The 26,765-nt window shown below is 44.1% G+C and overlaps 1 protein-coding gene across 1 annotated transcript; it reads left to right on the plus strand.

Moving 5' to 3' along the window:
• The first annotated feature begins 1,079 nt into the window (after positions 1-1,079).
• Positions 1,080-26,417, plus strand: ORMDL3 (ORMDL sphingolipid biosynthesis regulator 3). Its single transcript, XM_044447088.1, has 4 exons — positions 1,080-1,216; positions 13,942-14,133; positions 18,601-18,752; positions 19,770-26,417. The coding sequence occupies exons 2-4, from the start codon at positions 13,960-13,962 to the stop codon at positions 19,903-19,905; spliced, it is 462 nt and encodes a 153-aa protein (XP_044303023.1). The 5' UTR covers positions 1,080-1,216; positions 13,942-13,959; the 3' UTR covers positions 19,906-26,417.
• The last annotated feature ends 348 nt before the right edge of the window (positions 26,418-26,765 follow it).

The raw sequence follows: 26,765 nt of genomic DNA on the forward strand, positions 1-26,765 counted from the left end.
CTTAATTTCCCATTTCCCACCCAAATCCGCAAATTGCGCATGTTGAGAATATTTCTTCTTTTTATCAGATTTGACAAAAAACGTTGCTTTAACATATCAGGAATGTAGAAGCTGTATCTTCTGCTGGTCTTTGGCTGTAATAAAGGGTTTGATTTGATTTAATTTGAAGCTGTATCAAACACAAACTCAGGGCCCCTGTTAAAAGACCATCTGCCCAGAAGGGCAACCACCTCTTTTTGATCTCTCTTTCTTGGGTGCCCAATTCTCCAGTTTACTTTTTCCCTCTTGAAGGATTGATTGGAAAGGAAAATTGCTTTCACCCACCCACAGCACTGAAGCCAGGAAAGGAAGCTTCAGTTAACACCAATAAACGTTTTTTTCCCCTCCAAGTGTCCTTTCCATGCTGAAGGGGATTTCCTGGGGCCACATTACATAGGGAGGAAGAACTGCGATCTGAATATGCCTCCCTCCACTAAATGACAATTAAGCTTTTAACAATCCTTACACTGGCGCCAATGGAAATAATTTTGTCTAAATTCAGTTGCTATACAGAGGGCATTGAAGGAGGCATTTTACAGTATCCAGGGAGAGTTGACTCGTTTCCCAGGTCTATGCGCCTTTGAAAATTGCCCTCTTGGAAATCTGCGTGCCAACTAATCTAAGAGGGAAAAAATCTTCCATAGGTACCAATGGACACTTATGATTCAGGGAAGAATCATCCAGGCCACAGGGAAATAGACTCGGGCTCAGAGGCCCATGGATCTTCGCCTAACAATGAACAAACTACCGAATCCCCTGTGCATTACAAAAAAACTAGCATGTCGGAGCCATGTGTAGCTTTCCACGTGGAACTATTTATTTATTTTTGAGGAAACGAGGTACAGTCATCTGAGTCCCCGCCTGCAAGGAACGCGGGACTAAAAATAGCTTACTCCGCAGCTCAGAGTCTTTAAAAAAATAAATAAATAAAATGGGAGTTTCGGGAGTGTCTGTCGCTGCCCGAATAACTACATTTCCCAAGATGCCCTACTGTCCGCTGTTGATGATGTATTGGAGAGGAGGCGCTGCAACAGCTACTTGCTGTGTTGTCAGCTCTCGAGAAGAGTGTGAACGGCGGGGGGTTTTCGAAGCAGAGAAAGTACCCCCACGCGCGCCCTTCCAGGCAATCCAGATCAAGGGCCAAAGAGGGCCGCCTGGTTCCTGACTGTATTGCAAGGTAAGTGAGGTCGGATCGAGCGGAGCGGACAGACTTTCGGATGAAAGCGAGCCGAAAGCACAGCTGGGGGCGGAGGGAGGGCTGTGTGTGTGTGTGTGTGTGTGTGTTTGCGTCGGGTAGTAAACATCGGGAAATGCAAGGCGGTAAGAAAGAAAGTTTAACATCTGGACTCAGGGGACGTGCCCGGCGGGGGGGATAAAGAGATGTGGCAAGGGAGCGTGCAAGGCTGCTCCGAAGAAGGGAGTCCTGGATGAATCTGAGCTGTTGTGCGAAAGGGGCGCGCGTCTTCTTCGTAAAAGGAACGGGTTACGTGTGAATGCTTGTATCGCAAAAGTGATGTCTTGCCTGGCGAAGCTGGTGGGTGGTTTAAAGTTTAGATGAGGAAGGAGGATGACGGCATCTCAGAAGCTGGGAGTAAAGTTTCTCTCATTTTCCCGGATCGTACCATTGGGCCTAGAGAGAGTAAAAAAATTCAGGGTTATAACCAAGGGGAAGCAAGGTTAGCTGTTGTTGGGTGCATTCAGACAGACACACACGCACTGCTCCTTTTCAGTGTGTCAGAGCTCATGACTAAATTTAGAGTCTGAGAATTGTGAGTCATTTTTTTTAAACTCCAGAATTGCACTTTGGGTCTATCTGACTTAATGATGGAGAGAAGGAATATAAGAGTTTGTTTGTTCATATATTGATATCCTGCCTGTTTCCTTCCAAGGAACTTTAGAAGGCTTACATAAGTCTCTTCCTCCTCTCAGTCATGTTCTCACAACAACAACCCTGTGAGGTAGGTTTGTCTGAGAGTCTGTGATCTGCCCAAAGTCACCCAGTGAACTCCATGGCTGAGTTGGGCAAAAAAGCATGAGGGATTAGGACAAGAAGGGGACAGAAATCACTCTAAATGCCTGAAAGGAAATACTGTTTCCGAGACTGTGGCTATGAGAATGAGAAGAACATGATCGCATTATGTGTGGGGTGGGCAGGGGGTGCCCTTGGGAGGGCTGCATATGGGAGGTGTTCCATATGCAGTAAGCTAGGATCCCTTTAAAAGACAGTTTTGATAGGAAAGGGGTGGGGGTGTTTTTGTTTTGTTTTGTTTGACAGGGGCATCATTATATATGTCCTTGTCCAAAATACCCAAAACAAAAACCTGCTTTTAAAGGGAACTCAGAGTATAATTTATAGGATAGCAATGAAGAGGTTAAGAGCAAAAGGCTTGGAAGGAAGTGAGGCAGGTTGTCCAAAACAAACTATGTTCTAGATAAATAGCAATGTGGAAAAAGAAACTAGAGACAGAGCTTGCAATTTATGTGCAACATCTTTAACCCTAAACCCTTGAGCAATAATGGAGGTGGGGGATTTAAAGAAACTGCAGGGGAGCCTCATTGCAAATTCATGACTGCTTATTTGGATGCAGACAGAGAAACAGAACAAAAGTTGGCTATACATGGCAGAAGTGTTATTTTGGGAACTATTTCTTGGAGTTTCATAAGCAAAAGATTGGTCACAGTCTTTCTTACCATGCCCTATTTGGATCACATCTCAGTTCAAACACTGCTGTATAGTTTTCAGACCACTGTGAAAAGGGAGATGGAGGGTGGGTTTGGGTATAGCAGCCCTCTCTCCTTCATTGGTTTCTTCTGCTAGACTGGATGTTTTCATGCAGTAAAATGAGGTGGTAGAGGATATATCATTTGAATGCTCCTCTGTGTAAAAACTAACAGAAGATTTCCATGCAAGGAGAAAATCAGGGACTAGATTGTCCTAGAACCTTTCCCCTTGAATTGCTACTTGTTTAATTGCAAGGAGGAGTATTTAATTCATGAAGACATATTATGGAAAAATTGCATCACCACCTTCACCCAAAGTGTGGCAGTTCATTGCACTGCCTCTAAGCCTGTTTGCATGGGCCTACCAGGATAAATAGATGGGGTGTTAGAAATGGAATTGGGCAGTACTGACACAATTAACTTGCCACCAGCTGAGCAAGGCAACGTTGTTGCTGCTGCTGTTTTGGCAGGTCATCTAACAAGTGGTGATGGAAGATTCCATTGCTTGATGAATCCTTTCATGTAATTTGATTCCACTTGACAACTGCAAAAACTAATACATGTTGTGAACAAATGTGGTTATATTCTATTCCCAGTTTCTGTCTGTTCCTTCCCACCCCCTCTTCCTACAAAACATAGAAACAGAGCGAGTCAGAAGGGGTCTCCTGGGCTATCTAGTCTGACCCCTGGCTCCAGCCGGCTCTGCAGATGACATGCCTCCCATCCTTCACATTTTGTAGTTCTTTAAATCCATGCTCATACAGGCTTACAAGTGTTTGGAAGAAGAAAGTGGGAAAGGGCTGATACTGGTCCTTCCCAACACTGTCTCCTCAGATGCAGTGTTGCACTGTTAATGCCCATCACTGCCGACAATTGCCCTTGCCAGCTGCAGTAGTAATTTTTGCAGCTGTAGTGCAGCAACCTTTGGGGGTCCAAGGTTGGAAAATGCTGATAGTGCTTTGCATTGCCTGCTCAGACTTGCAGGGATGCTCAACGCCTTTCCCAGGCAGCCCTGCTGCCTTGAGCTCCAGCCTTCATACATTCTTCCAGTGATGCTCAGCCCAGTCTCCCACTTGGTAGCACACTTGGGTTAAACAGAGCCTTTAAATGTGGTTTAGGGTGGTATGTACTGGCTCGCCGCCCTAACTAACTCTTTGCAAGTTAATATGCTGTGATAATATGGTCAATTTTGAATGAATAAACTTTCTTTAAAACACAATTATGCAGATAGTTTGTTTAAACTTGTGTCCCAACTTTCAATTAGCATGCTCGAGGCTAATTTAAATTCCACTAAAACAGTTATGCTGTGTCAGTACAACTACCTCACTCCTTAACTAAAGCTGTTGAACAAGCTTCTTCCCTCGGGTCATAGAAAATATGACTTAGAAATCAGGCGGGGGCGCTTCCTTAACATTGTTTGCTAAGCAAATAAAAGAAGAATAAATGTTAGATTCCACAGTTTCAGTTTCTGGCCAAGGTAAACCATCCAGTGTTCACTCTTGATAGCCTTGACTTTTGTTGCAGTTAGCTGGAAGGCAACTTGAGCAAATTAACTTGGTGAGTTTAGGAGCTCAGTGAAACCAAAATATGAGAACAGGAGCATAGGCAAACCCTTGAATCAGTTTTTTGCTCAGGGCTTTTTGCACTTAAAGAATAAGGATGGGGCATGTCTCTCTCCACCATGTTTCAGATTACATGTGGATTATGCATCAGTACCTCTATTTCTAGAGAACTCAGTTATTTAAAGCTCAATCTTGTGTAAGTCTAACCAGATAAATGGCCCACAACTCCCAGCATGCCCCAGTCTGCTGTGCTGTCTGGGGCATGCTGGGAATTGCGGGCCATTCCCCTGTCTCAATTTGCATAAGATTGCACCTTTTGGCTACAATCCTATAGCCAGTTACCTTCAATAAGACCCATTGAACCCAGTGTGACTTCTGACTAACCATGCACAGGATCAATTATGTAAATAGGCCTATATAATAGTTACATATTCTATATAACTTGCATCATTCATAACCATTTTCTTTTCCTGGCTGGAGTGATGAAAATCCTGATGCAACTCATCTGGAGGACACCAAGTTGGGGAAGGTGGAGGATTATAAACAAAGAAATATGCATGTATTGAAAAATGGCATGGATTCAACCTTGCCTGTCATCATTTTATGCTTCAGTACAAAGTTAATAAATCCCTTGAATCATCTGTCCTTGTAGTTGCCTGCTAATGTAACCCAAGACAGGAGCCCATTCATCAGACATGCTGCTCTAGTGCCAGCCATAGTGTTCGCGTGCTCTACATAGTGAGTTTCACCATGTCAGATGTTTTAACATTCACACTTTCTCATGCAAAGTAAGTTTTGTTCCCTCTGGCTTGTGCATCTATTCAAGACTTCATGTTTCTAGGAATGTTTAACATTATTGCCTCCTTATTCCTAGCAACATAGGCTTTAGAAAAATATGCTGTAGCTTTATATATTTTGCTTGCAACTTAAATATATCTAGAAGTGGGCTGTTGCCACAATCTGGCCCCCTCCCTGGCCACCTCCTGCAACCTCTCTGTCTCTGCCACAGCCATCCCAATGAAGTCTGAAATGGAACCTGTGCTCTAGCTTCTTTGATCATGGAGAAAAGGTTTTCTCAGGCCCAAACCACAGTGATGAGCAGCTTTACGTAACTTGCTTAACAAGGAAATGCAGTCACAGAGATTGTAGTCATTATTTTGTGTATCTATGTAGGTATTTATTAAAAGCCTTTCTAACCTGTCCCCCACTAATGTCTCGGAATGGCTTATAATAATTTTAAAAAACTAGTAAAAATTTTAAAAAATGAGTATTATCAGGCATGGCTGGTTGGAAGTGGCTGGTTGGGCCTGCTATACTTCCTCCTTGTGTAATGTAAAACAGGAGACGGTCCTTTTTGAGAGGAGAATGGGGAAAGGGTGTGGTTTTCATTCAAGACGGGAGTCTTCTCTAGTTGCTCTTCATTAACAACAAAGTGAGAATAACCATGTAGCTTGGTTTCCAGGGTAGTCTGACTTGTGTAGAAGGGAGCATGGTTTGGTTTTTGTAAAGCAGATTTTAAAATAAGAAATGCCAGACTGAAGAAAATTCTTTTTTTCCAAAGAAAGTTAACTAAATCAGATACTGTAGGGACAGTACAATAGCAATAACATCATGAATCTGTAGCTGAGGTGAAAAGTCCTTTTTGATCCTACATGTTGCAGACCATTATTTGAATCAATCATTCATGCTTCCAAAAAGAAATATTTTAAGGGGTAGACACAGTTTTCCATTTCTCAGCATCTTGCCCATCAAGGGAACAGGGGAAAGGCACAGAAGAAAAGGGGAAAACCAAGCCAGTAGTGAGTCTTGATGCTTCATATATTCTGACTTGCAAATATGGATTAAGTGTTTTCCTTTGTCCTATTTAATCTGATCAGCAAGTGACTTCAGTAGGAGTAGTGGGTGTAAAGGTATGTAACTCTTTAAATGGAAGGCATAAATGATGTTCATTTGGATATTGCTTCTCCTCCTTAAATTGATATGTTCCAGCTGGTATGATTACTTAAACAGCACTTCTGTGGATAGAACCATAAATTATATTGCACAACCAAGTTATCCTGCTTTCTAAATCTTTTAATCTCCACATCTGCTCCAGATGGAAAGGAGCTTATTTTTTAAAAAAAATCAGTGGCATACATGCACAAACACAGACCGAGTTGGTTTTCATATTTCATTATCATTTAGGAACATGTGGCAGGGCTGTGCCTGAGACCTTGGAGAGCTCCTTCCAGAGTAGAGAGCCCTGGTTAAATAAACCTTGGCTGGGCTTGAAATGAAGCAGTTGCTTATAATTGAAGGTGCTGGTTTAAACTGACATGAACATACACAACTTCAACCCTCCTTCCTCATGCTTCCTCGTGGTTTGGAAGATCAGCTGAGAGTACCCTTTTTGCTTTGCCATCTTTGTGTAGCAATTGGTCTTTTTCCTCAATCATGCTTGAAAAACGAATTTCCTTCCAAACTGACTCAGTCTTTCCTAAAACAAATCCTGGCTCAACTGGGCAGCATTATGCCCTTGACAGTGTCCTCAGAAATACAGTGGGGGGTTGATCCCTCCCCCTGCCCTCCTTGGCTGAAGAGCTTTCAAACCCCTTCCTTCCCATCTGCTCACTTGCTTCGCCTGCTGCTTTGGATGCCAGTAGCCCTGGAATAACCAGCTCTTCCAATGGCTCACGGTGGTGGAAGGACGCCAGAGGATTGGAGGTGTGGAGAGGGGGGAAAGAGAGACATTTCTTCCTCCACTGTGCTGGATTGGGGTCCTGACAAGGAGGGAGGCGGGGAAGGAAAGCTTGGCCTCTTTCCCCTTTTTTTGCTGTAACTAACATGGCCACCTCTTTTCAGATCTGTCAATGGTGCTTGAAACTGTAGGTCAGTTCAGTGAAAATCCTAGCTGGTGAAGTTGGGACTGTAAGGCTCACTTCATATCTGTGGTGAGCAGTGAGTGGGGATGTCTGCAAAGCTGCAACAGAGTCAGATAATACGGATTCTCCAGCCTGCAGATTCCATAGTGGACTGGCTGTTTCTGAGTTACACAGACTTACAGACCAGTTTTTACCTTGCAGGTGGAGATTTGCACACATTCACATTAGTGTAATGTGCATTGATGCAAGTGCAGTGAAGTTCTTGCACATTCCTAACTGAAGTTCCAATTTCATCAATGAGCAGGTGGCAGAATGAGAGATACCCGTCAGTCTGAGAACAAAAAATTGGCATCCCTAAGTAGAGCCGCTGAAATTCAAATTTCTAAGTTGGGAGCCATGAACACAATGAGGGCACAGAGGGATTAAGGTGGGGGAGAGGGAGAGACACGTGCTGCTGTACAGTTGGCAAATTCCCTTCTTCTGGGTTGAGGAAGGTTAGCTTTTGCATAATACATCTATCCATCTTTAAGGTGCCACAACATCCTTTGTTGTTTTGCTAAGGAAGCCAACTAAGATGGCTCCCTCTTTTCCAGTTGTATCACAGGCTACTAATAATGATGGTTAAATGGAATATATCAGTACTTGGAGGTATTCTGCCTTTGTTAAGCTTCTGAACAACTTGGACCTCTATTACTGCCCCAAAGCATGGATTCAGGCATTGAGGATGCCCAGTCAACCGCAATGTTCGTCTAATCCTTTTAAAAAGTTATTTAAGCTGACGGCTAAATTGTGATTCTGTGCTTTTGCACTGCATGATCAGGTGCTTCCTTGTCCTGATCAGCTTCATTGAGTTGTTTTGATAGACTACTTGTGCTTCCCGGCATTCATTATCTGCCAGGCCCATCTTGTTCCCACTTCAGGAATGTTGTTTTTGGCCTTCCGAGTAAACAAACTCCCCAATTGTGCATCATAATAAAGTGCTCCAGCTGCTTGACAATCGTAGTTGCCTCCTCTTATCTTTTCCCAGTTTCTTATTTTTATTAAATATGCTGACCAGATCTGCACACTGCATTCAGTCATCACGTTCAGACATAGCACTAAACTGTGTAATGTTAGGCAGAAATGTCATATTTTCTGTGTTTTGTTCTCCTCATGCTAAAGAGGATGTCTGAATGGTGCCTGTATGTGACCATATCAAGATTCACAGTATTTATGTAATAGTTTTCTATATGGAGCCTTCTGTGTGATCCATAAAAAAGTAATAAAATACAGCATGACAACACATAATACAATGGAAAACTATAAACTGAAGTGAAAAAAAAACCAAAACAGCAGCAATGTAATGGTTTTAAAATATAAGAAGATTTAAAAACAACAGAAACTGGAGGGTTGAATACTGGGGAGGGTAAAAAGGGCTTAATCTGGTTCTGAAGACTACAAGGTAGGTGACAGGCAAGTTTCTCTGGGTCAGGATTTTACACAAACAGGGAGGCACCATTGAAAAAGCCCTTTCCTTAATAACCACCCACCCTACCTCCTTGGGCCGGGGCACCTTCAGGAGGGCTCCTGTAGACTGTCTTTGGGGCCAGGCAGGTATATATGGAAGATATACCTTTGGCTTTGATTATTAATGGCATTAATGGCTTTGAAAATTACTACCAGCACTTTGAGTCAGGCCCAGTAACAGACTGGAAGCCAGTGCCAATGACAAACTACTAGCAGAAAGACCAGTCCCTGTTAACAATCTTGCTGCACTATTTTGAACAAGCTGAAGTCTTTGGATCACTTTCTGGCAACTCCACATATAACACAATCCAGATAAGTTAAAGGATCATAGATGACTGCAGCTAGGCTGTCTCTGTCCAGGTAAGGACAGAGATGGTATATTAGCTGAAGCTGACAAGAGGTATACCAGGCCATCAAGTCCAACTGTACCTCCAATGATCAGGCTGACCAAGAGCAAATCCAGCCTGATTGTTTAAGAGGAGTGTAACCTCTTGCTGGAACATGTTGTACTTTGCTTAGAGCATCCTATGAAGAGTTCCTCCATTTTCTGTGGACTGAACCTGTTTATTGGCTGTCATCCACCCCATTACTGTACCCAGCCACTGCCTCCCCTGCATTTGATGAAAGGAGAGGTAGAGCTGGGTGTCATCTGCTTATTGTTGACATTTCATCCCACACCATTCATTCATTCGTTAGATTTCCACATGCCCAATAGCTGAAGCTCCCTGGGTGCTGTGCAGTGTTTCTCTAGGAGTTTCATGTAGATGTTGAGAGCCAGTGCGGTGCAGTGGTTAAGAGTGTGGGACTGGGACTCAGGCGACCCGGGTTCGAGTCCCCGCTCGGCCATGGAGCCAACTGGGTAACTTTGGGCCAGTCACAGCCTCTCAGCCCACCCTACCTCACAGGGTTGTTGTTGTGGGGAAAAGTGGAGGAGGAGAATGATGTAAGCTGCCTTGAGCCCTTTGAGGAAAAAGGCAGGATATAAATTGATAAAATAAATAAATAAATAAATAAATAAAATCATGTAGATGTTGAAGAGCAAGAGGAAAAAAACTCAGCCCTGTGAGACTCTGTTGTGGAACTGCCAAAACAGAGAGCAATATTCCCCTGGCACCATCTTGAAGGCACCTTCTGGAAGCTGCCATCCAAGTAGGAGTGGGGCCACTTGCAGTGCTGTGCCTCCAGCTGCCCATCCAGCCAGTCTACCCAGAAGGATACCAAGTCTGATGATTTTCAGAGCCCCTACTACAGTGTTGGTATTTATTTATACATCTCTAAACAACTCAGGAGCAATGTATAGAAGAGATCCAACTAGCTTGCTTGCTCATCATAGAATAGTGGCGTTGGAAGGGGCCATGAAGGCCATCAATTCCTACCCCTCACTGTTGTAGGACACCATGTTACACCATCCCACTTGGGAAGCTCTTCTTATGCTGCCCAAGATTTCAGGGACTCAGTCCATCACCGTTCGAAATAGGCTCTTTCTTGTCACAGGGCCTGCTTCTGGAATGCCCTGCCGCTCCAAATGATGTAGGCATCAACCCTTCTGCTACTGAAGCTCTAAGTTTTCCAACACACATTCACAGGAAGATAATCTTGTCTTCTGCATGAAGATGTGCTTTTGTGCATCACTTAGAAAAGTAAAAATTATTTCTAAATTCTAAGCAATTCTTAAATCTGGTTCAATAAATAAATGGGGAGTGAGCCAGACTTTAATAGCAAAAGAGTGTGCTCAGTCCACCCCACACCTGCATCGTACACCCACTGCCCCTATTCTCATGTACTGTTTGCCCAGTTGAAGACAATCCTGGTATCAGTGCTTGACTGGAAAAAAAATCCTGCCCAAGAAGGCATTTCTGCAGGTTTTAGATCACCTGCCCCCTTTGAAAGCTTGTTTCCCCTTCCCAGCTCTGCTTAAACAAGAAAGTGGTGTTGCCTTATCTAGTTTGACTCTAATGTGTTTATACTGCTGTGCAGAGGAGGTGAGCAGACTTAAAGCCTGACAAGTTTGAAAGGTATTGAAACCCTTGCATAATTTGTATAAGTCCTCTGTTGACTGCATAGCAGAGCTAAGCACTAAAGCTTCCATCAGGAATGCATTCTGGATGTCTCCATCCCTTTCACACAGAAAGAATCAATACTCTGACCTTTGTTCTCTACTCAAATGGTTGCTTTCTAGTATTTCATGCAACCCCAACTTTGAAACCTCAGCCTAGACTGGAGGAAAGCCATTAAAATTTTCCCTGCTCCTGTGCATAGTCACAAAGCTAAAAAGGCTGAGCCTAGATGTTGTCTCTTGTCTTCACACTCTACCTTTTAGGGATGTGTGTTTCCACTGTGTTGTAGCCATCAGTTTAAAAAAAATCCTCATGTAGATGTTTACAAGTGTCATAAAATCTCAAAAAGGTTGTTAATTTTGATAGCTTGGTCTTCTTTGTCTGTTTTCATTCCTCTTTTAAACCAAAGACCACGCTACTTGTAGAGTTCTAGAATTAGAACTGGGGTCTCTGCAAGTAAATTGTTTATGAATGAGGGGTAGGTTGAGCCCGTGGAGAAATTCAGTGCCTTTTTAATTACCTGATTCATGGGCTGGCTTCACCTCGAGAGAACAAAGGGAGGTTCTTGCTGGCTGTAACACATTTTTGGAACTTTGTCCCTTTGAGAATGCATGTGTTTGGGGTATCATCTGCCTGTGTCCACAGAATAATGAACGATAGGTCCCCCTTCTCCCTATACAAATTATTAGATCAAGAAGAATCCATACCACAGAGACAAAAATCCATGAAAGTGTTTGATCAGTGAACTACTTTTTAGTTGTTTAAGAATGAAGGAAACTCAGTACACCAGCCAGAAGCTCAAAGCAGAAAAAGTACATATAGAATATATGATAAATACAGAGAACCCTGCCGACGCATGGATAATGCCTGGCTGATCCCCTGTAAATGCATGTAAATGGGCAAATGGTCCAATGGTTAAGCAGACTGATCCATACACTCCGTAAGGGACCCTCGCTGGGTAAATCCAGAAGAGGATCTATAAATAGCTACGGAAAATGTGCCTGATTTGCATCCCAGCTGCACAGACAGCAAGTCATCAGGCAGGCCAAACCTTTGGGATCCGAGATTACATGGGACTTGAAGGACGGAGCAGCTGCAGAAGCAGGCTCTTTCTCCTGCTCTCTCCCTTGAGCTGACTGGGGCAAGTCTGACCTCAGTTCAAGCCCAAGTCTAGATTAAATTGTGAAAGCCTGGAGGCCACATTGTCAAATGATGCAAGAGGCCTGATTGCACCCGGCCTTTGTGTTGGGACACATCTGCAGTGGAGAGCGGAAGCGTGTTGAAAATGGGAGCCTTGGGAATCCCATCATGTGGGAGGACACCACAAGCAATGCCTGCTGCAACTTAGTTGCAAACAGACTGGGATAACAAGGTGCATCTCCCTGCTAGGACTGTTGTGAAAATTTCTGCGAAGAGCGCAGGTACAATGGGAGGGACCCTCCAGTGTCTCTTTTGGGTCTTTTTGAGGACAGTTCCTTTGATTTCTCAGCAGTGAAGCATTTAACCCAGTACTTCACAGGGGCTTCTTCATCTGTTTTCTTTACAGAGCTGGAATGGGGGGGGAGAGCATCGCCGCCATGTGTTCTTTTCCACAAGCACTGCTTTCTTTGCCTTCCTGAATGTTGTGTTACACAAGCACACGATGGCACTAAGCCCTTGTATTATCCCCACTTGTCCCTCCTTTAACACGCATCCCTTCATTATTCTTGCTCTAAACAACCAATGAAAATGACTGCAATATGCAGGGGAAGCCCTGGAGGATGCTGACCTCCTGTGAAGGACCCACCAAAGGGCCGCAGTGTCCATGAGTGGAAGATGACCAACATACAATCAAATGCTTCTCATAGGGAATCCCTTACCCCCCCCCCCCCGCACCCAGTGTATAAGTGCTATCCCACTGCAGCAGAGCGCCACCTAGAGGTTGCTCTGTAGAAAGCAGGAAATGTAACAACACTGAGCATAGATATAGCAATGAATAGTCTCATGTAGAAAAGTTCATTTAGGGCTTTCGTGTACCTATGCCAGGCTTCACTTTGCTTTAGTTTCTGCAGTTCATTCTCTGCAACTTGTCAAGAGCAGAGCAATGATCAGAGCTCCATGAGCTCAGCGAGTAATAAAAACAGAAAGAATGCACCAAGAAGAGAGAGTCTACAATGTACATAAATCATGCACATCTACAACATTTATCTCTCTGTTTCTTTCCTATGTGCTGGTTATGGATGGGGCAAATAGGTGTGCAAAACAACTGAACCTCTTCTTCTTCTGGCTAAATCTCATTTTTCCCCTCTTAGGCTTCCTAGATTTCACGCTCTTCCAAGCCCCTCTTTCCTGCCCAAAGGTCTAGGAATTTGAGTTTTAGTTAATGGAATATAAATTTTCAATATTTCTTTATTAATTACATCTTATACCACCTATTAGCCAAAACTCTTTTGGCAGATCACAACAGTTAAAAAAATAAAATGCAGCATAAGGTATGTTAGAAAAAAAAGTTTAATTATATTTACTGTATAAAATAAAAGTGAAAACCAAAGTGAAACCTAGAAGCATTACAAAGATTAAAAATACAGTAAAGGATTTAATACAACAGATTTGAGGCTAAAATTCCAGGGGAAGTTGCAGGGGTGCTGGAAAGGGCATAGCATAGGTGCTAGGTGAGCCTTTCTGGAAACTTTATTCCATAACTGGGGTGCCACAACAGAAAAGACCCTGTTCTTAGTAGCCACCCACCTCACTTCTTTTGGGCAGTGCTGTTGCAGAAGGACCACTGAAAACCACATGCTGAATTCTGTGGCCAGCATCAAATTCCAGGCTGTTATTGATAATTGCATAATATCCTGCTACTGTTTAGGTCTCAGGCCAGTCATGGAAATGTGAACACAGGAGGGATTGGCAAACAGTTTTTGCATCACTGCTTGGAGCCAGAAGCCGTGGCCCACCTTTCTGAAGGGTGGCCCCCCCATTCCTCTCTCTTGTGCAACCACATGCAGCCCCCCCCCCCCAAGAAATGTATTCTGCAGGAAAGTGGGGGAACTCAGGTTGATAGGTTTCCTCGCTTACTCCTAACTGCTCCAAATCCTTTTGCGGGTCTGCCTGGGTAGGATGCAATCTTGAGTGTAAGAAAGAGATCACACCTTTATTTATGCATCTCTTTATTTCACCATTCTTACTAAAGCTTTGTGACTCTGTTGTTTTCAGGGCTGCTGAACAGGAGACATGAATGTGGGCACCGCTCACAGTGAAGTGAACCCCAACACGCGGGTCATGAACAGCCGCGGCATCTGGCTGTCCTACGTCTTGGGAATCGGCCTTCTGCACGTGGTCCTCCTCAGTATCCCTTTCTTCAGCGTCTCTGTGGTTTGGACTCTAACCAACTTAATTCACAATATGGTTGGTCATCCCCTCTTGAACAGCCTCGGGTTCTGGCAGTGCAGGCAGATGGTTCTTTGCACAGGGAGGGGACCCTAGCACAGTCCTTTCTCTGTGCTTCCTGCATGATTGGGAAGGAACGGGCCATTGTTGTTGCGTTTTCAGATGCACTTGAAGCACAGACCAGTACTTTAATAGGTTCACTGTCTCCCGGAACTCATAATCCGATCGTGTCCCTAGAGCTCTACTTTCCCCCCATCTCCTGCATGTTCCCCAATCACCTCCATTAGGACTGTGGGTGCCTCCTGCCTTTCTGCAAAGCACACCACCTCCCTGGAGCCATTTTTTGGCATGGCTCTTGTTCAGGTGCACTTGAAACTGTTTTCCTGCATCTCGTCTATGAGTATCTGATGTCAGGACTGGTCAACAGGCACCGTTCCAGGTGTGAGACCAAAGCTCGCAGCTAGATTGCTAGAAAGATCCACCAGGTTGTCAATGGCAAGGGTGGCAGATTTACAGTGGTCTGTTCTTCAGTATCTGAAGCAGCAGTACCTAGATGGCAAAAAATACTTTTAGCCTATCTGTTAATCTCTTGATCTCGCTCAGTTAGGTCTAGCAGGCAGTCATTCTATCAAACCTTTTGGCTTTAGTTGATTTTAACACCCACCTCCTCCTTAATGGAGACTTCTCAGTTCCATTTTTACCACTCTTGCAGTTGGTGTTCAGTCATACTCTCTTGAAGAGATTAGATGGACACATGCACCACAAAGCTGCTTCAGATACAAACTCACATTGTCAGAAGCCATGTTTTACGAAGCCAAGAATGGATGCTTTCCCCGTGCACGCTCCATATGCACTGGCTTCTGTCATGTAATGGGAAACTGTTTACAGTTTCCCATTACATCCAGACTGGCAAAATTAAAGGCTTCACATGGTGGCAAGTAAATTGAGATTAAACCAGTTTCCCAGGTTGAATGTAATGATAAACCCTTAGTTTGAACCGACTAGGATTGAAGTGCCAACACTTACAGTTTAATGAACCATGATTTATTAAGCCAAGATAGTTATATCTGAACTGGTCTACACACATGCTTTGTTCTTCTGAGTGTTCATTAGACCCATAATGTACCTAGTGTCAGCAGACATTCCACAGTTGTTTTCTGTAGTAAGAATAGAAGACAGGAGACATGTTGGAAAAACCCAGGAAGGTGGCAGGTGGATGACATCATCTAAATGTAGCATAAATTAGATGAATAAAGCCAGGCAATTGCACATTAAAGCTTCATCTGGAAGTGCCCAGGGCCAGCATCTGGCTGTATACAATTTAATAATATTTGGTGTGGGTGGAGCCCTTCCTAAATGTATGATCATAATGAAAATAACTTCCCACGTATGATAGGAAGAGGAAGTACATAATAAACAGAGTAGGGCATAGAAGGCTAATGAAGTAGGGTTTATATGGGGGTCGTTGAAAAGCACAGTGTTAAAAGCAGGGGGCTGTGGTGTGCCAGTCTTGGACTCAGCCTTAGCTGTTCTCCCTGATTTTGCAGTAGGAGCACATCGGATGGTCCATTCCAACTGGTCCCTATCTCTGGGGGCCAACTGCCTCAGTTCACCCTGATCTGCGGGGTCAAATATCTAGACACTACCTCAGCGCAAGCAGAGCGGCCTGCTGGCTTATGCTCTGTGCTCACACTGATAGATTGAACCACAGGGGAAAAAGCAGCTCTTGACTGGTAATCCCAAACTGCATTTTTTTTCCATTTTAGCAGTAAAACAATTAGGAGTGACCACATTGCCTTTTGGCTTCTTACTCCCTGATATATTTCATTTATCATTGCAGTGTCCAGTTCTATATTGTCAGAAGGATTTCTAAAATAGTATTAGCACAGAAAGATATAGCGTGCTCTTTTGCAGACTAGGAACAATCTGTGGTAGAAACTGGTGTTATTTAAGGCATAATCCTGTGCACATTTAAACAGAAAAAGGGCCTGAATTCCTAGCATGTCCCAGCCTTTTTTCTGCGTAAACATGCATAGCATTATACCCCTAATTAAGTAAACTCACCCAACTCTATGGCCTGTTTCTATATAATTAAAATGATTATATTTATATCCCACCTATTCCCAGAGATTAGAGCTCTGGGCAGCTCGCAACATTAAAATTCACACAATTAAAACATTCAAAAGAAAACAAAAGACTACCAAATTAAAATATAATTAAATCAACTACATATTAAAATTAAATCACTACCTAGTTTTAAAACAATAACATTACCCCAGTGCAAACTCAGGTCATTCCCAAGTGTCTGCTGGAATAAAAATGTTAGCCTGTTTATGGAGGCATAAGAAGGAAGGTGCCAACCTGATCTTTAGACAGTTGCCACTGAAGAGATCCCAGAGAAGGACATGACAGGAGAAGAGGGAGAGAGGCAGGTGTGTTAGACAAGATGCGTAGGCCTGATGCATCCTGATTGTAGATACAAACACTACAGTAAAGTGATAGAGATCCTAGTGCAGAGGGTCTGACCAGACTAAGTTAATTGCACTTATTCATTGGAAGTTGACATGGGCTGGAATCAACCCATTGCATGCATGTGAGAAACTGAAATCAAAATGGATACTCACTAGAACTGGTGAGAACATCCAAAAGACTCAGAGCACCTCCGGTCCAGTTACTCTGCAGTGCTTCAGCTCAGAGATTTTGCTGGTTCTTCCTCCAAGCCTTTCCCCTGTGCAGGAAGCTAATGTTGCCTGGTAAGGCACACGGCAGGCCTCAGTACATGGCTGGCACATGCTGTGTTTGGACTGGTAGGTCTAAAGTATGCAGGCCTGGCTCACGGCCATGTTTCATTTACCACGGAGGAAGGTGTGTGTGGCTCACCTGCAGGGAGTGTGTGTGTGCCTTACTTGGCCACTTACGCACACTACTGGAATCTACTGCCTCTTCAGGCTTTCCAACCAGGATTGGCTTGTTCTCTCCCCAGAAGTGGATAATCTAAGAAGGTCCCCTGCCTTCTTCCAGTAACTTCCAGTGCAATCTACAGGGAAGTCTTTTCTGCAGACTTTCTTGAGCTGTGTGGCAATCATACTTCCCTTTCATTTCAGTGGAACTTCTCTAAGATAATTTTGTAGTGGATTGGGCCCCAAGCGTCAGATGCCTCTGTCTGCCACAGCCCTTAAGGGCTGCAAAATCTCCTGCCTCATGGAAGGGCCACACGTGTATCCCCAGCACATGTGCGCTCTGTCATGCAGGCACATCTGGAAGTGCGGCACAATGCTCACCCTTGACATGAGAGCCATGGAGGAAATCTTGTGCAGAGTGTTCCACCGTTGCACATCCTTTGTAAAATAGGTGTTTGAGTGTGCCTGGGGAAAAAAGGGGGATCTGCCTCTCAGATTTCAGCCAGCTACACACTTGTGTGTGCTTCATAGCCTCTGAAGTCTGAATTGTTTAGCATGGCTGACTTAGTAGAAATGGCAATAGCACCCCCTAGCAGCACAATTTGGGAATCAGCTTCTTCTGTGCTAGTCCTCATTTCAGCACTCCTGCTTTTCTTCTCAGATCAGGCCTACTGAGGAGTAAGGAACCTGTGACCATCCAGATGGTAGACTACACTTCCATGACCATTGGGCATGTGGCTGGGGCTGATGGGAATGATCAACATGTGGAAGGCAGCATTTCCCCTGCCCATGATGTTTAGGATCCAACAGTGCAGTTTTCTTTCCAATCTCTTTTTTCCCTGTCACATTTTTGAAAATGTAAGAAGAGCTCGTTACTGTTTCAGGCACTGATCTTTGTGGAAATCAGCCACAGCTTGTGGGGATTTTTTTTTCTAGAGCAGTATTTTATAGTAGAAAAACATAAGTTAGAGTGTATTGTGCTTTTTGGAATGTTCAAAATGCTTCACCTCTGGTTTTATTTCTTTTAATAGGAAAGCAAGGACTGAAACACTTAAGGCAGAAAGTATAACCATTTTTTAAAAAGAAAAGTCTGTATAAGACATTTAAGAGACCAGGCAGAAGATAAAGGCAACAGAATGAGCAAAAATATAAATGCAAGCAGAGTCAGGTATCTTGAGACAATATATATGCCATAGAAACTTGCTGAAAATCAAATGGCCTTCATCAGAATGCCTTTACGGAGAGGAGCTAGTGGATCTCTGGAGCTCTGTGCCCTGAGTGGTTGGGTGCTGCACTTGAAAAGGCTCCCTCACCAACCATGAATAGGTTCAGACAACACAATGATGCAAGGGTTGCCTGCAGGCCATTGCTGAAATGAGGGCGGTTGTGTTGTCTGAACCTAGCTGCATTAACAAATCATGGCTTATTAGTCATGAACAACCCATGGAGAGAAGCCATGGTTTATTCTTGGGTTATGAATGACAGATGGTTCTCTAAAGTTTGTTACACTGCGCTTGCAAGCCCTCCAGCAAAGAGGCAGCCCCCCTGTGCTGCCCCAAACAACCATGTTTGTGTTTTTTTCCAGAGCATGTACATTTTCTTACACACGGTGAAAGGAACGCCATTCGAAACTCCAGATCAAGGGAAAGCCCGGCTGCTCACTCACTGGGAGCAGATGGATTATGGTGTGCAATTCACCGCTTCTCGTAAATTCCTGACAATCACACCGATTGTCCTGTGAGTAGTAAAGTCTGCCTCGAAAAGTGCAGTTATATTCTCTAACTCCATTGTATACTGAATGCTACTGTTTGCACTGAGATAAAAAGGGGGACTGTGTGAGCCTTCAGCCAAGTTGTATACGAAAGCAGGGGAAAGATGAAATGTCCACAGCTGGCCCAGGACAGCAAGCCATGGGTTGCCCAGGCTACCTCTTGCCCACTCCCTGTTTGCATCCAGTCTGGTGCAGCTCTGATAACCCATGGGCTAATTAACCCATGTGGATTGTTATGTAGAAACTGGGATGAGTCCAAGGAACCTAGAAACTCACAAGCTAAATTTAATTCATGAAGCGTGCGAGTACAAGAAGACTCATGCTGGATCTGTTGCAGCATCTCTGTTTCCCACAGCAGCCAGCAAACCCACCAGCATGCAGTCGCCCTCTCCAGTTGCCACTCCCCAGCAACTAGTATTCCAAAAGGCCAACTCTCCATTGAATGACTTGCCCTCCCTGAATTCCTCTAACCGCCTCTTAGAGCGCTCTAAGGCTAAGCCAGCAGCCACCACCAAGACTCTAAATTATTTCAGCATCATTTAAAGAAATACTTTCCAAACAACTCCCTTTCCTCTTCCCTCTGTCGTTTTCTCAGCAGGAAAAGGAAGAACAGGAGTATACTATTGTGATAATTGTGCCAGCTAGATGCAGGAGTAGAAAGAGCGCGTGCTTGATCTTGCAGCTGCTTTTCATTGTACTTCAGTTTGCTTGCTTGCTTCACCCCTTTCAGGAGGAAGCTCTTGGTAGCAAAGCACGTGCTCTCAGCAGCCACATGAATCAGCTCCTCTCTGGAGTTTCTCTTCCTACAATCAGCCCAGCTCTTCTGCCACTCACCCCAGCTGCAAAAGAACGGATGGCTAAACCCATTTACACAGTGGCATGGTTCTTGCTCTTCTGTTTTTGCCCTCGGCCTGAGCTAGCTGTGGAGGGCTAGGTGGGGAAAGCACAGATAATGCAGCTCTTCCCTCTTCTTTCCTTCACAGCTATTTCCTCACCAGCTTCTACACTAAATACGACCGGATACACTTCATCATCAACACTGTCTCATTAATGAGCGTCTTAATCCCCAAGCTACCCCAGCTGCATGGTGTCCGCATCTTTGGGATCAACGAGTACTGAGGTCCGGTGCTTGTTTTTACTATCCAGCGATTTGTGAAAGGCCAGCATGAGAAGTCCACTTCCTTCCTTCTGGCTGCATCTTCATGGTACAATTATGTGACAGCTCTTTTTAAATGGGCACATATTGCACAGGATTCCAAGATCCAACAAAACTCAACCAGCTCAAGTGATGCTTGAATCCTCAGTAAGGTTTAGCTTGCAGAGAGACAAGGGGAAGCTAAAGCATATTATTGGTGTTCCTCCCTCTTGAGAAACTGAAAATAGATACAGACAATATTGAGTTTTTACAAGGTACTCTTAGCTTTTTCTCTGGGTTTGCATCGAGCCCAGAAAAATGAACACTTGTACAAGGGTTGAAAGCTGACATTTAGGATGATAGCAAATGCACTTTAACATAAAATTGTCCCTTCTGGGAAATTTTGACTTCCACATTGAAAGGGCTATATCAGAAATGTGAAGACAAACAGTAGGATAGGTAAGTAGGGTAGGTAGATTTTCTCGTAATCTGGGAAATTTTGTTGATCATTTATTTGGTGGGCAGGTGGTAAAGATTTGCATTCCTTCTTCAAGGATATAATCTGTTTTCCAGATAGAAAGCAAGGTTCTTCAGAATTTTCTTGGAAAAGTTTTTGCTCACTCTATCAGACTTTTTTCCATTCAAGGATGGAGGAATGGGGTACTCCATAGGGGAACTGCTTAGATCCTGAAACAAAACTGGGGAAGAAGGAGCAGGGAAAGAGGCAGGAGATCCTTCATAGTCGTGTCTTGATGGTTAACATGGTGTGCCAGTTACAGCTGCCCCACTGCAGTGCCTGTGCTGGTTGGAGAGTTAAAGGCTCAGTGACCAGTCTGAAGCACTTGCCTTACTTGGACATTTCCATGTCATATTGTGACACGATAGTGGTGGTGAAGACAAGAATACAGGCCACAAAATCCAGACCTCTTTTCCAATTTCTTTCCTCTCTTGGAAATCCACACTAAGCCAGTCAGGTTGGTTAGATGCCCCTCTGCGCTGATCGTTGCCGATTCTTGCCAGCATTGGGACTCATGGAGGGCTGTTTATACTGCAGTTTGTGATGCCCAGCTGAGAGGATGCATCTGCTTCCTTGACACCCCCCACTACATGCGGCAGAAGGGGCTTTGCCCAAGTGCATTACCATGGCAGGATAAAGTCCATCTTGCTCTCCCTTGCCAAGAATGCAGATGGTTCACTGTATTTGTGACTTGAAAGGGCCGTTGCCAATCAGCTTGTCCTCCAAACAACAGTGGAGTTTATTATAGCAAGGAGAAGGTGAATACTCTTCTGCTAATGCACTAGTAAGTGCATCTGAGGTTTTTATTAGGGCGAGGGAAGAAAAGTGACACCCCCCCCCCCCCCGCTCCCAGTGAGCTGTAATAAGTTATGCCGTGCATTGCTAACCATCTTTAAAGCACAGGCTGCAACTTGATCATCAATAAGTACCTTTGTATTACATTTTGATGGTCAGAATCTTAGATGAGATTGCTCCTTGTTGTCAAAGATGAAGTCCAGATGGTGCAGATGGGTTCTGGGGGAATTTTAAAATGGAATTAAACAAGTCTGAAGACTTTCCTAGCATCTCTTCCAAACCTCCTAAAAATCAAAAGCTGGCAATAACATGGTATTTGGATCCCAGTGTCCTTAGCAGTGCACTGGAAGGACATGGAAACATTAGATGCTGATGCCAAAAGTTTAAAATCCCCTTTCCAGTCTTAGAGAGTTAAGCATTTCGGACATTTCTCAGAAAGTAGCAGGGTGGTGTATCTAAAAGATCACTGCTGCTTTTAATAATTTCTAAGGGAAGCACAAGGCTTTCTGTTAGAAAGTACAGCACAATAAGAAAGGAGTAATGCCATGCAAAAAAAGAAAGGACAGCCAAGTGATGATGCGGGGGGAAATTGGACTATGATATCCAAAATGTCAAAGACATTTCTACATTGGGACACAAACAGGGAGAGAGCAAAGAGGTGGAGTGAGTAAAAGGGACTGCACTGGCAGAGATACAGGCCTGTGCAGTTCCTTGGGTCTTGCCAGTTTCCTGCATAGTTTGGCAATATTTATATCCCAGTCAGAACTCCTGGTATTTGAGCCAGCATGCTTGGAATCCAAGGCTGGGTCCTAGCCAGTGAGTCACAGGCAGCTCCGTGCACTTGGCGCTCTCGGCAGACACAAGAGGGAGAGGGTAGGCAAATGCTGTAGGCTGTGCGCATATTTGGCAATTTGAGCAACTGGGGTACCGCCCCAAATTGGCCACCATGGGAGACATGGCAGAGGACAAGGAACCTGCTGTGTGCAAGCCAAAGGGGTGACTGAGCCCCAGCTCCTTGGAACCCAAAGCTTTCTGCACCAGCAGAAGTCAGTTCCACAGCACTCCCAGCTGCCAGTAAGAACAGGTGCTCACTGCAAACAAGCATGGGAGGTATAGGGCACCTTGATAGGTACTGAGAAAGCGTCTGGGCATCCAGTAAGGAATAGGGATGCCCAGGGTTAGCCCTTGCAGTTTGCAGGTGGCAGGAAGCCTCTGGCTTGGACCAGACAAGCATAAATACCAGCAGCCTGATCCATTACCCTTCCTCGCCTCACTTAAAGAGCAGCAGAATCATCCTTCCGCTTGTATGCTTGTCTGCAGTGTCCTGGCCTTGGCAGTTGCTGGCAGATGTCCTAGTTTGAGATGACCAGAGCTAGCACCTGGCCCTCCCAGTCCTTTCTCGGGTTAATGAAGTACTACTGTTGACATGGTTAATAGTGCAGGGTAGGCATATGACCTTGTATCTTAGGAAAGCACTAGTTGCTCTAGACAATTATAAACTTGTGATGCCTGATTTTGCTCAGGGCTTGTTGTCCAAACACAGAGAAGGAAGCAGAATCTTAGTGTAATTCTTCTCTGAGAGAAGTAAGTAGCCATCTCAGCACAATACACCTATCTGAAAAGTGGCAAAGACATTAGCATTGTAAGCTGTTCACCAAGGTTCAAGCACATTTAGACTGTGGGCTTCTGTTGACTTGAGACAAGCCAATAATTTTACTCCTCAGACATCTGGAAGGCAAGGCACTTGTAAATACTCAGGAAAGGAAAGACAGCAAAGTTAGACATCGTGTGAAATACGCAGAGACAAAGAGATGAACATGAGTGTCCTTTTTCAAAGAGGACTATTTAGAAATGGTTGATTTTCTTCATAGTATTTGCTGCTTCAGTTCAGTTCTTTTCCCTTCAGTTTTCTTCTTTTGACCCCATGCAGTTCATTCTGCTGAGAAGACACCATTACTGGGAAGTCAACATTATAGGGGAGGGCTGATGTACCATCTCTAGGTTCAGCAAAACAAGGTGCAACCAGATGTACAGAAGCAAAGGCTGAATTTCAGCAGAGATGTTCAGCCTTGAACCCTAGCTCCTGTTTTGATGACAGAGCAAATTAACTGGCGAAGACAACCCCTGTTGATGTAAATTGCTTTGCATGAAGATGTGGCTATTGTTCCACAGGGCTCAACAAAAATGTATAAACACTATTTTGGTATGGGTGGCTGAGGCCCCAAACATGGCTCAAAGATGTACTTTTCTGAAACAGAATTGGCAAACATTATTTGTGAGGGTATAAATTGTTGCCCTGTAGAATAACACACAGGGCTCATAAAAGCCTTGGGTGTGTTAGTCAATTTTCATGTGATTCTCCACAAGCGTCTGCTTCCGTTGTGACATTTTCCACCTTCTAGGTATACACAACCTTGCTGAGAGTGTCTCTTTACCCACAGTAGTTCTGATGAGACCCTTTAGGCCAGGGCTGGACATCCTGCTATCTTCAGAAAGCATGTGGCTAAATGGCTTTTTTTTTTTTTTTTTTTTGGACTAGTCAGGGCCATATGTAGGCCCAGCTAAGAGTCCCTGGGCGGTTTTTTGTAAACTGTTTCACAACTGGGAGAGAAGAGCCTTATTTATACACAGTTCTATTTGCTTCTGTTTTGAAAACATGCCCAGTGTTGACTTTGTAAAATGAAGGGAGTTTGCCAATATGTCTTTCATCCTATAGCTATCCACATTCCCTGGTGAAGTTGCTTCCTGATCCTGATAAAGGAGTACATTAAATGTACTTGTTGACTCTTTCTTGCAATTGTGTAAAACAGAAAGGGCTTCTTACCAAGCTGAGCTCCTCTTTTCAGAGGCAGCATTCTCTATCCCAGTCTTTCCCACCCCAGTGCCCGGCAGGTATTTTGACTTCAATACCCATCAGCTGCAGCTGGCATAACCAGTGGTCTGGAATGCTGGGAGCTGTAGTCCAAAATATCTGGAGGGTGCCAGGCTAGGAAAGGCTGCTTCTGTACTGTCCAACATTGTTTGGGATGTGACGCACTGAATGTAGAGAAAGCACGTACTTGGAACTTGAATATCTGGGGGTTGCTCCTACTGTCAGTGCTTTGTTCCCCCAGTCTGGGCTCATAATGGAATTGCTTTGGGCAGGCATTAGCCCTAGCCAGGGATTGGAGGAGGAACAAATCATATTGGCTAAAACAGAACCAGCAGGATTGGGTCCTTTGGCTTGCTCAGGAAAATATTGTGCAGCAGAGCGTTAAACTACCGCATCCTGATCTGGCCAGCAAGGCACAGTTGTCTTCCACAAAGAAAAAGGAATGGGGAATCCCAAGAACGGGATTCCAGCAAATATTTAAAGCAATGTATAGAGTGACCTTAAGTCGTAAAGAAAATGGGGTGCCTGTCCCAAACATACCAAGTGGCTTTTCATGGATGATCATGTGGAGCCCTGTGTTTGAGGGCTGTGCATGGCCAGGGCCAGGCATAGGACTGTCCAGGGGCTTCTCTGCTTGAGGGGATTAACTGCTGCTGTGCAGAGGCTGCTCTTTCCCTTTTGGCTGTGGAGGGAAAATGCATCCTTTATGTGGGGCTTTTCCCAGTCGTTTGTACCTGCCTTTCCTTGAACTTGGGTAACCGACCACAAGGTGGTGGTGTGGTATAGCTGCAATATAGGAGATTTTGTCCTTTCCCTAGGATTTTGTTCTGGTTGTTGCGATTTGAATACCCTATTTTCCTCACTCTAAAAAATACCTGTGAAGAAGACTGGAAAATGTGGAAGAGTCCCCGGAGGACATTGCTGTGTTGAGAAGGCCCCACAAACTTCTCCGAGTGAGGGGCACACAATAAATGCCTTATGCAGAGAAGCCATAAGAGGAGAGAGATGTTCCCCACCCAGTAGAGCCCACTGCTTCCAAGAGTGTGGGTGCAAGAAGTCTGGTCTACTCCACATCAAGTCCATGGGTCCAAGTACTGGTGCAGGTGACCAGGCAGTCTGTAGGTGCAGCGGGACCAGCCGGTGGTCTCTCTCTTTGCACAGGCTGAGGGGTATGAAATGTTTTGCAGCAGAATTGGACTGGGACTCTGGGCATTATCTGATTCTGTGCGCTAGGAGAATTCTTATGGTGTTTTGCTTGCAGCCGTCTTCCTCAACCAGTATATGGATTAGTATGGATTAAACCAGATGGATTAGTAGGGGATCTGTGCCTGGCCTGTAGTGCTCCTGGTTTGAGCCTTACAGCGCTGACATTCAGATTCATGTCCTGAGAAAGTGACGTACTAAAGAGCGTCTGAAGTATTGGAGACACGCAGAACTTCTGACTGCACAGTGGTCCACTCTGAGAGCATTTGAAAATAAGCTGCTGATGCCAAAATGTCACTCACAGTGAGGCGATCCCAGTTAGAGGGCTGCAGATTGCATGCTGTCTGCAGAGCTGGAGGGGGAGGTCTGCAAGGTAAAACGGGGCAGGCCCATCCAGGCAATTCATGCATAGGTGCCTGGAAAATCTCAAAAGAAGAACAGTAGTGAATGAGCCCTTTTCAGAAGTGTATGTAGCATTTCTGGAACTCTTAGGGGAAGGGAAGGACTGACCACTAGTACCACCAAATGCCTTCCATGACATAGCTAATACCCATGCAAGATAGCTCTGTTTACTATACAAGTTAACACCTGCCAACTTAAACTGGCAATTTTACATCAATTCACTGTCTGATGGGGTCTGGGTTTTTATTTCACTTTAGGCTGCATATTTCAGAAGGGTCAAATTGACAAACAAAAATAATCCAACTATTTTTAATGTACAGTAATAAGCTCTTTGAGAAAATAAAGTAGCTGAATTGCTATCACAAATTGTATTTTCTGACATATGTATGGGTTAATCCATAGCTGTAGTGAAAAATCCTATTGCTTGGGTTTGCCATTATCTGTGAAATCAAATTTTTAGAATGTGTGCATGAATGTTGGTCTCAGTTAGCTTTATCAGTTTTACATAAACATCTTTGTGTCTCACATAGAATTGTGTTGTTTCCCCCCCTCCTTTCATTCCTGGATTTGCTCTTGTTTTGTTGTATACACATAAGAAAGAAATATTTCATCTGGAGAACTTTCTAAGATAAAGTGTGAATATTATTTTTATGAGTCCTTTCTACAGTATTCTCAGACAAACTAATAAAAAACCAGTATTCATGTAATACCTTGTGTATGGTCTTTGATTCCAAGAGTTCTGTAGGAATACAAGAATTGTACTGTTGTAATAGACTAAAGATCCATTTAATCCAGCTGTTTCCAACAACAGCCAAACACATGTGTTTTGGGAAGCCCACAGTCAAGAGTATGAAGGGAAGAGACTTGCTATGCTGTTTTCATCCTGGGTACTGTTAATTCTGGATTGGCAACCTTGAATATGGGGGTTCCATTTAGCTATCAGGACAATGGGTCTTTTATCACCTATTCTCCATAAATAGATTGAATCCCCTTTCAGATTTTCAATGCTAGGGAATATTGCCACTTCTCATGGTTGTGAATTCAGTACGTTGATT

Source organism: Varanus komodoensis, unplaced genomic scaffold (genome assembly GCF_004798865.1).
Source record: "Varanus komodoensis strain SLA01 unplaced genomic scaffold, ASM479886v1 scaffold50, whole genome shotgun sequence".
NCBI classification, from domain to species: Eukaryota; Metazoa; Chordata; class Lepidosauria; order Squamata; family Varanidae; genus Varanus; species Varanus komodoensis.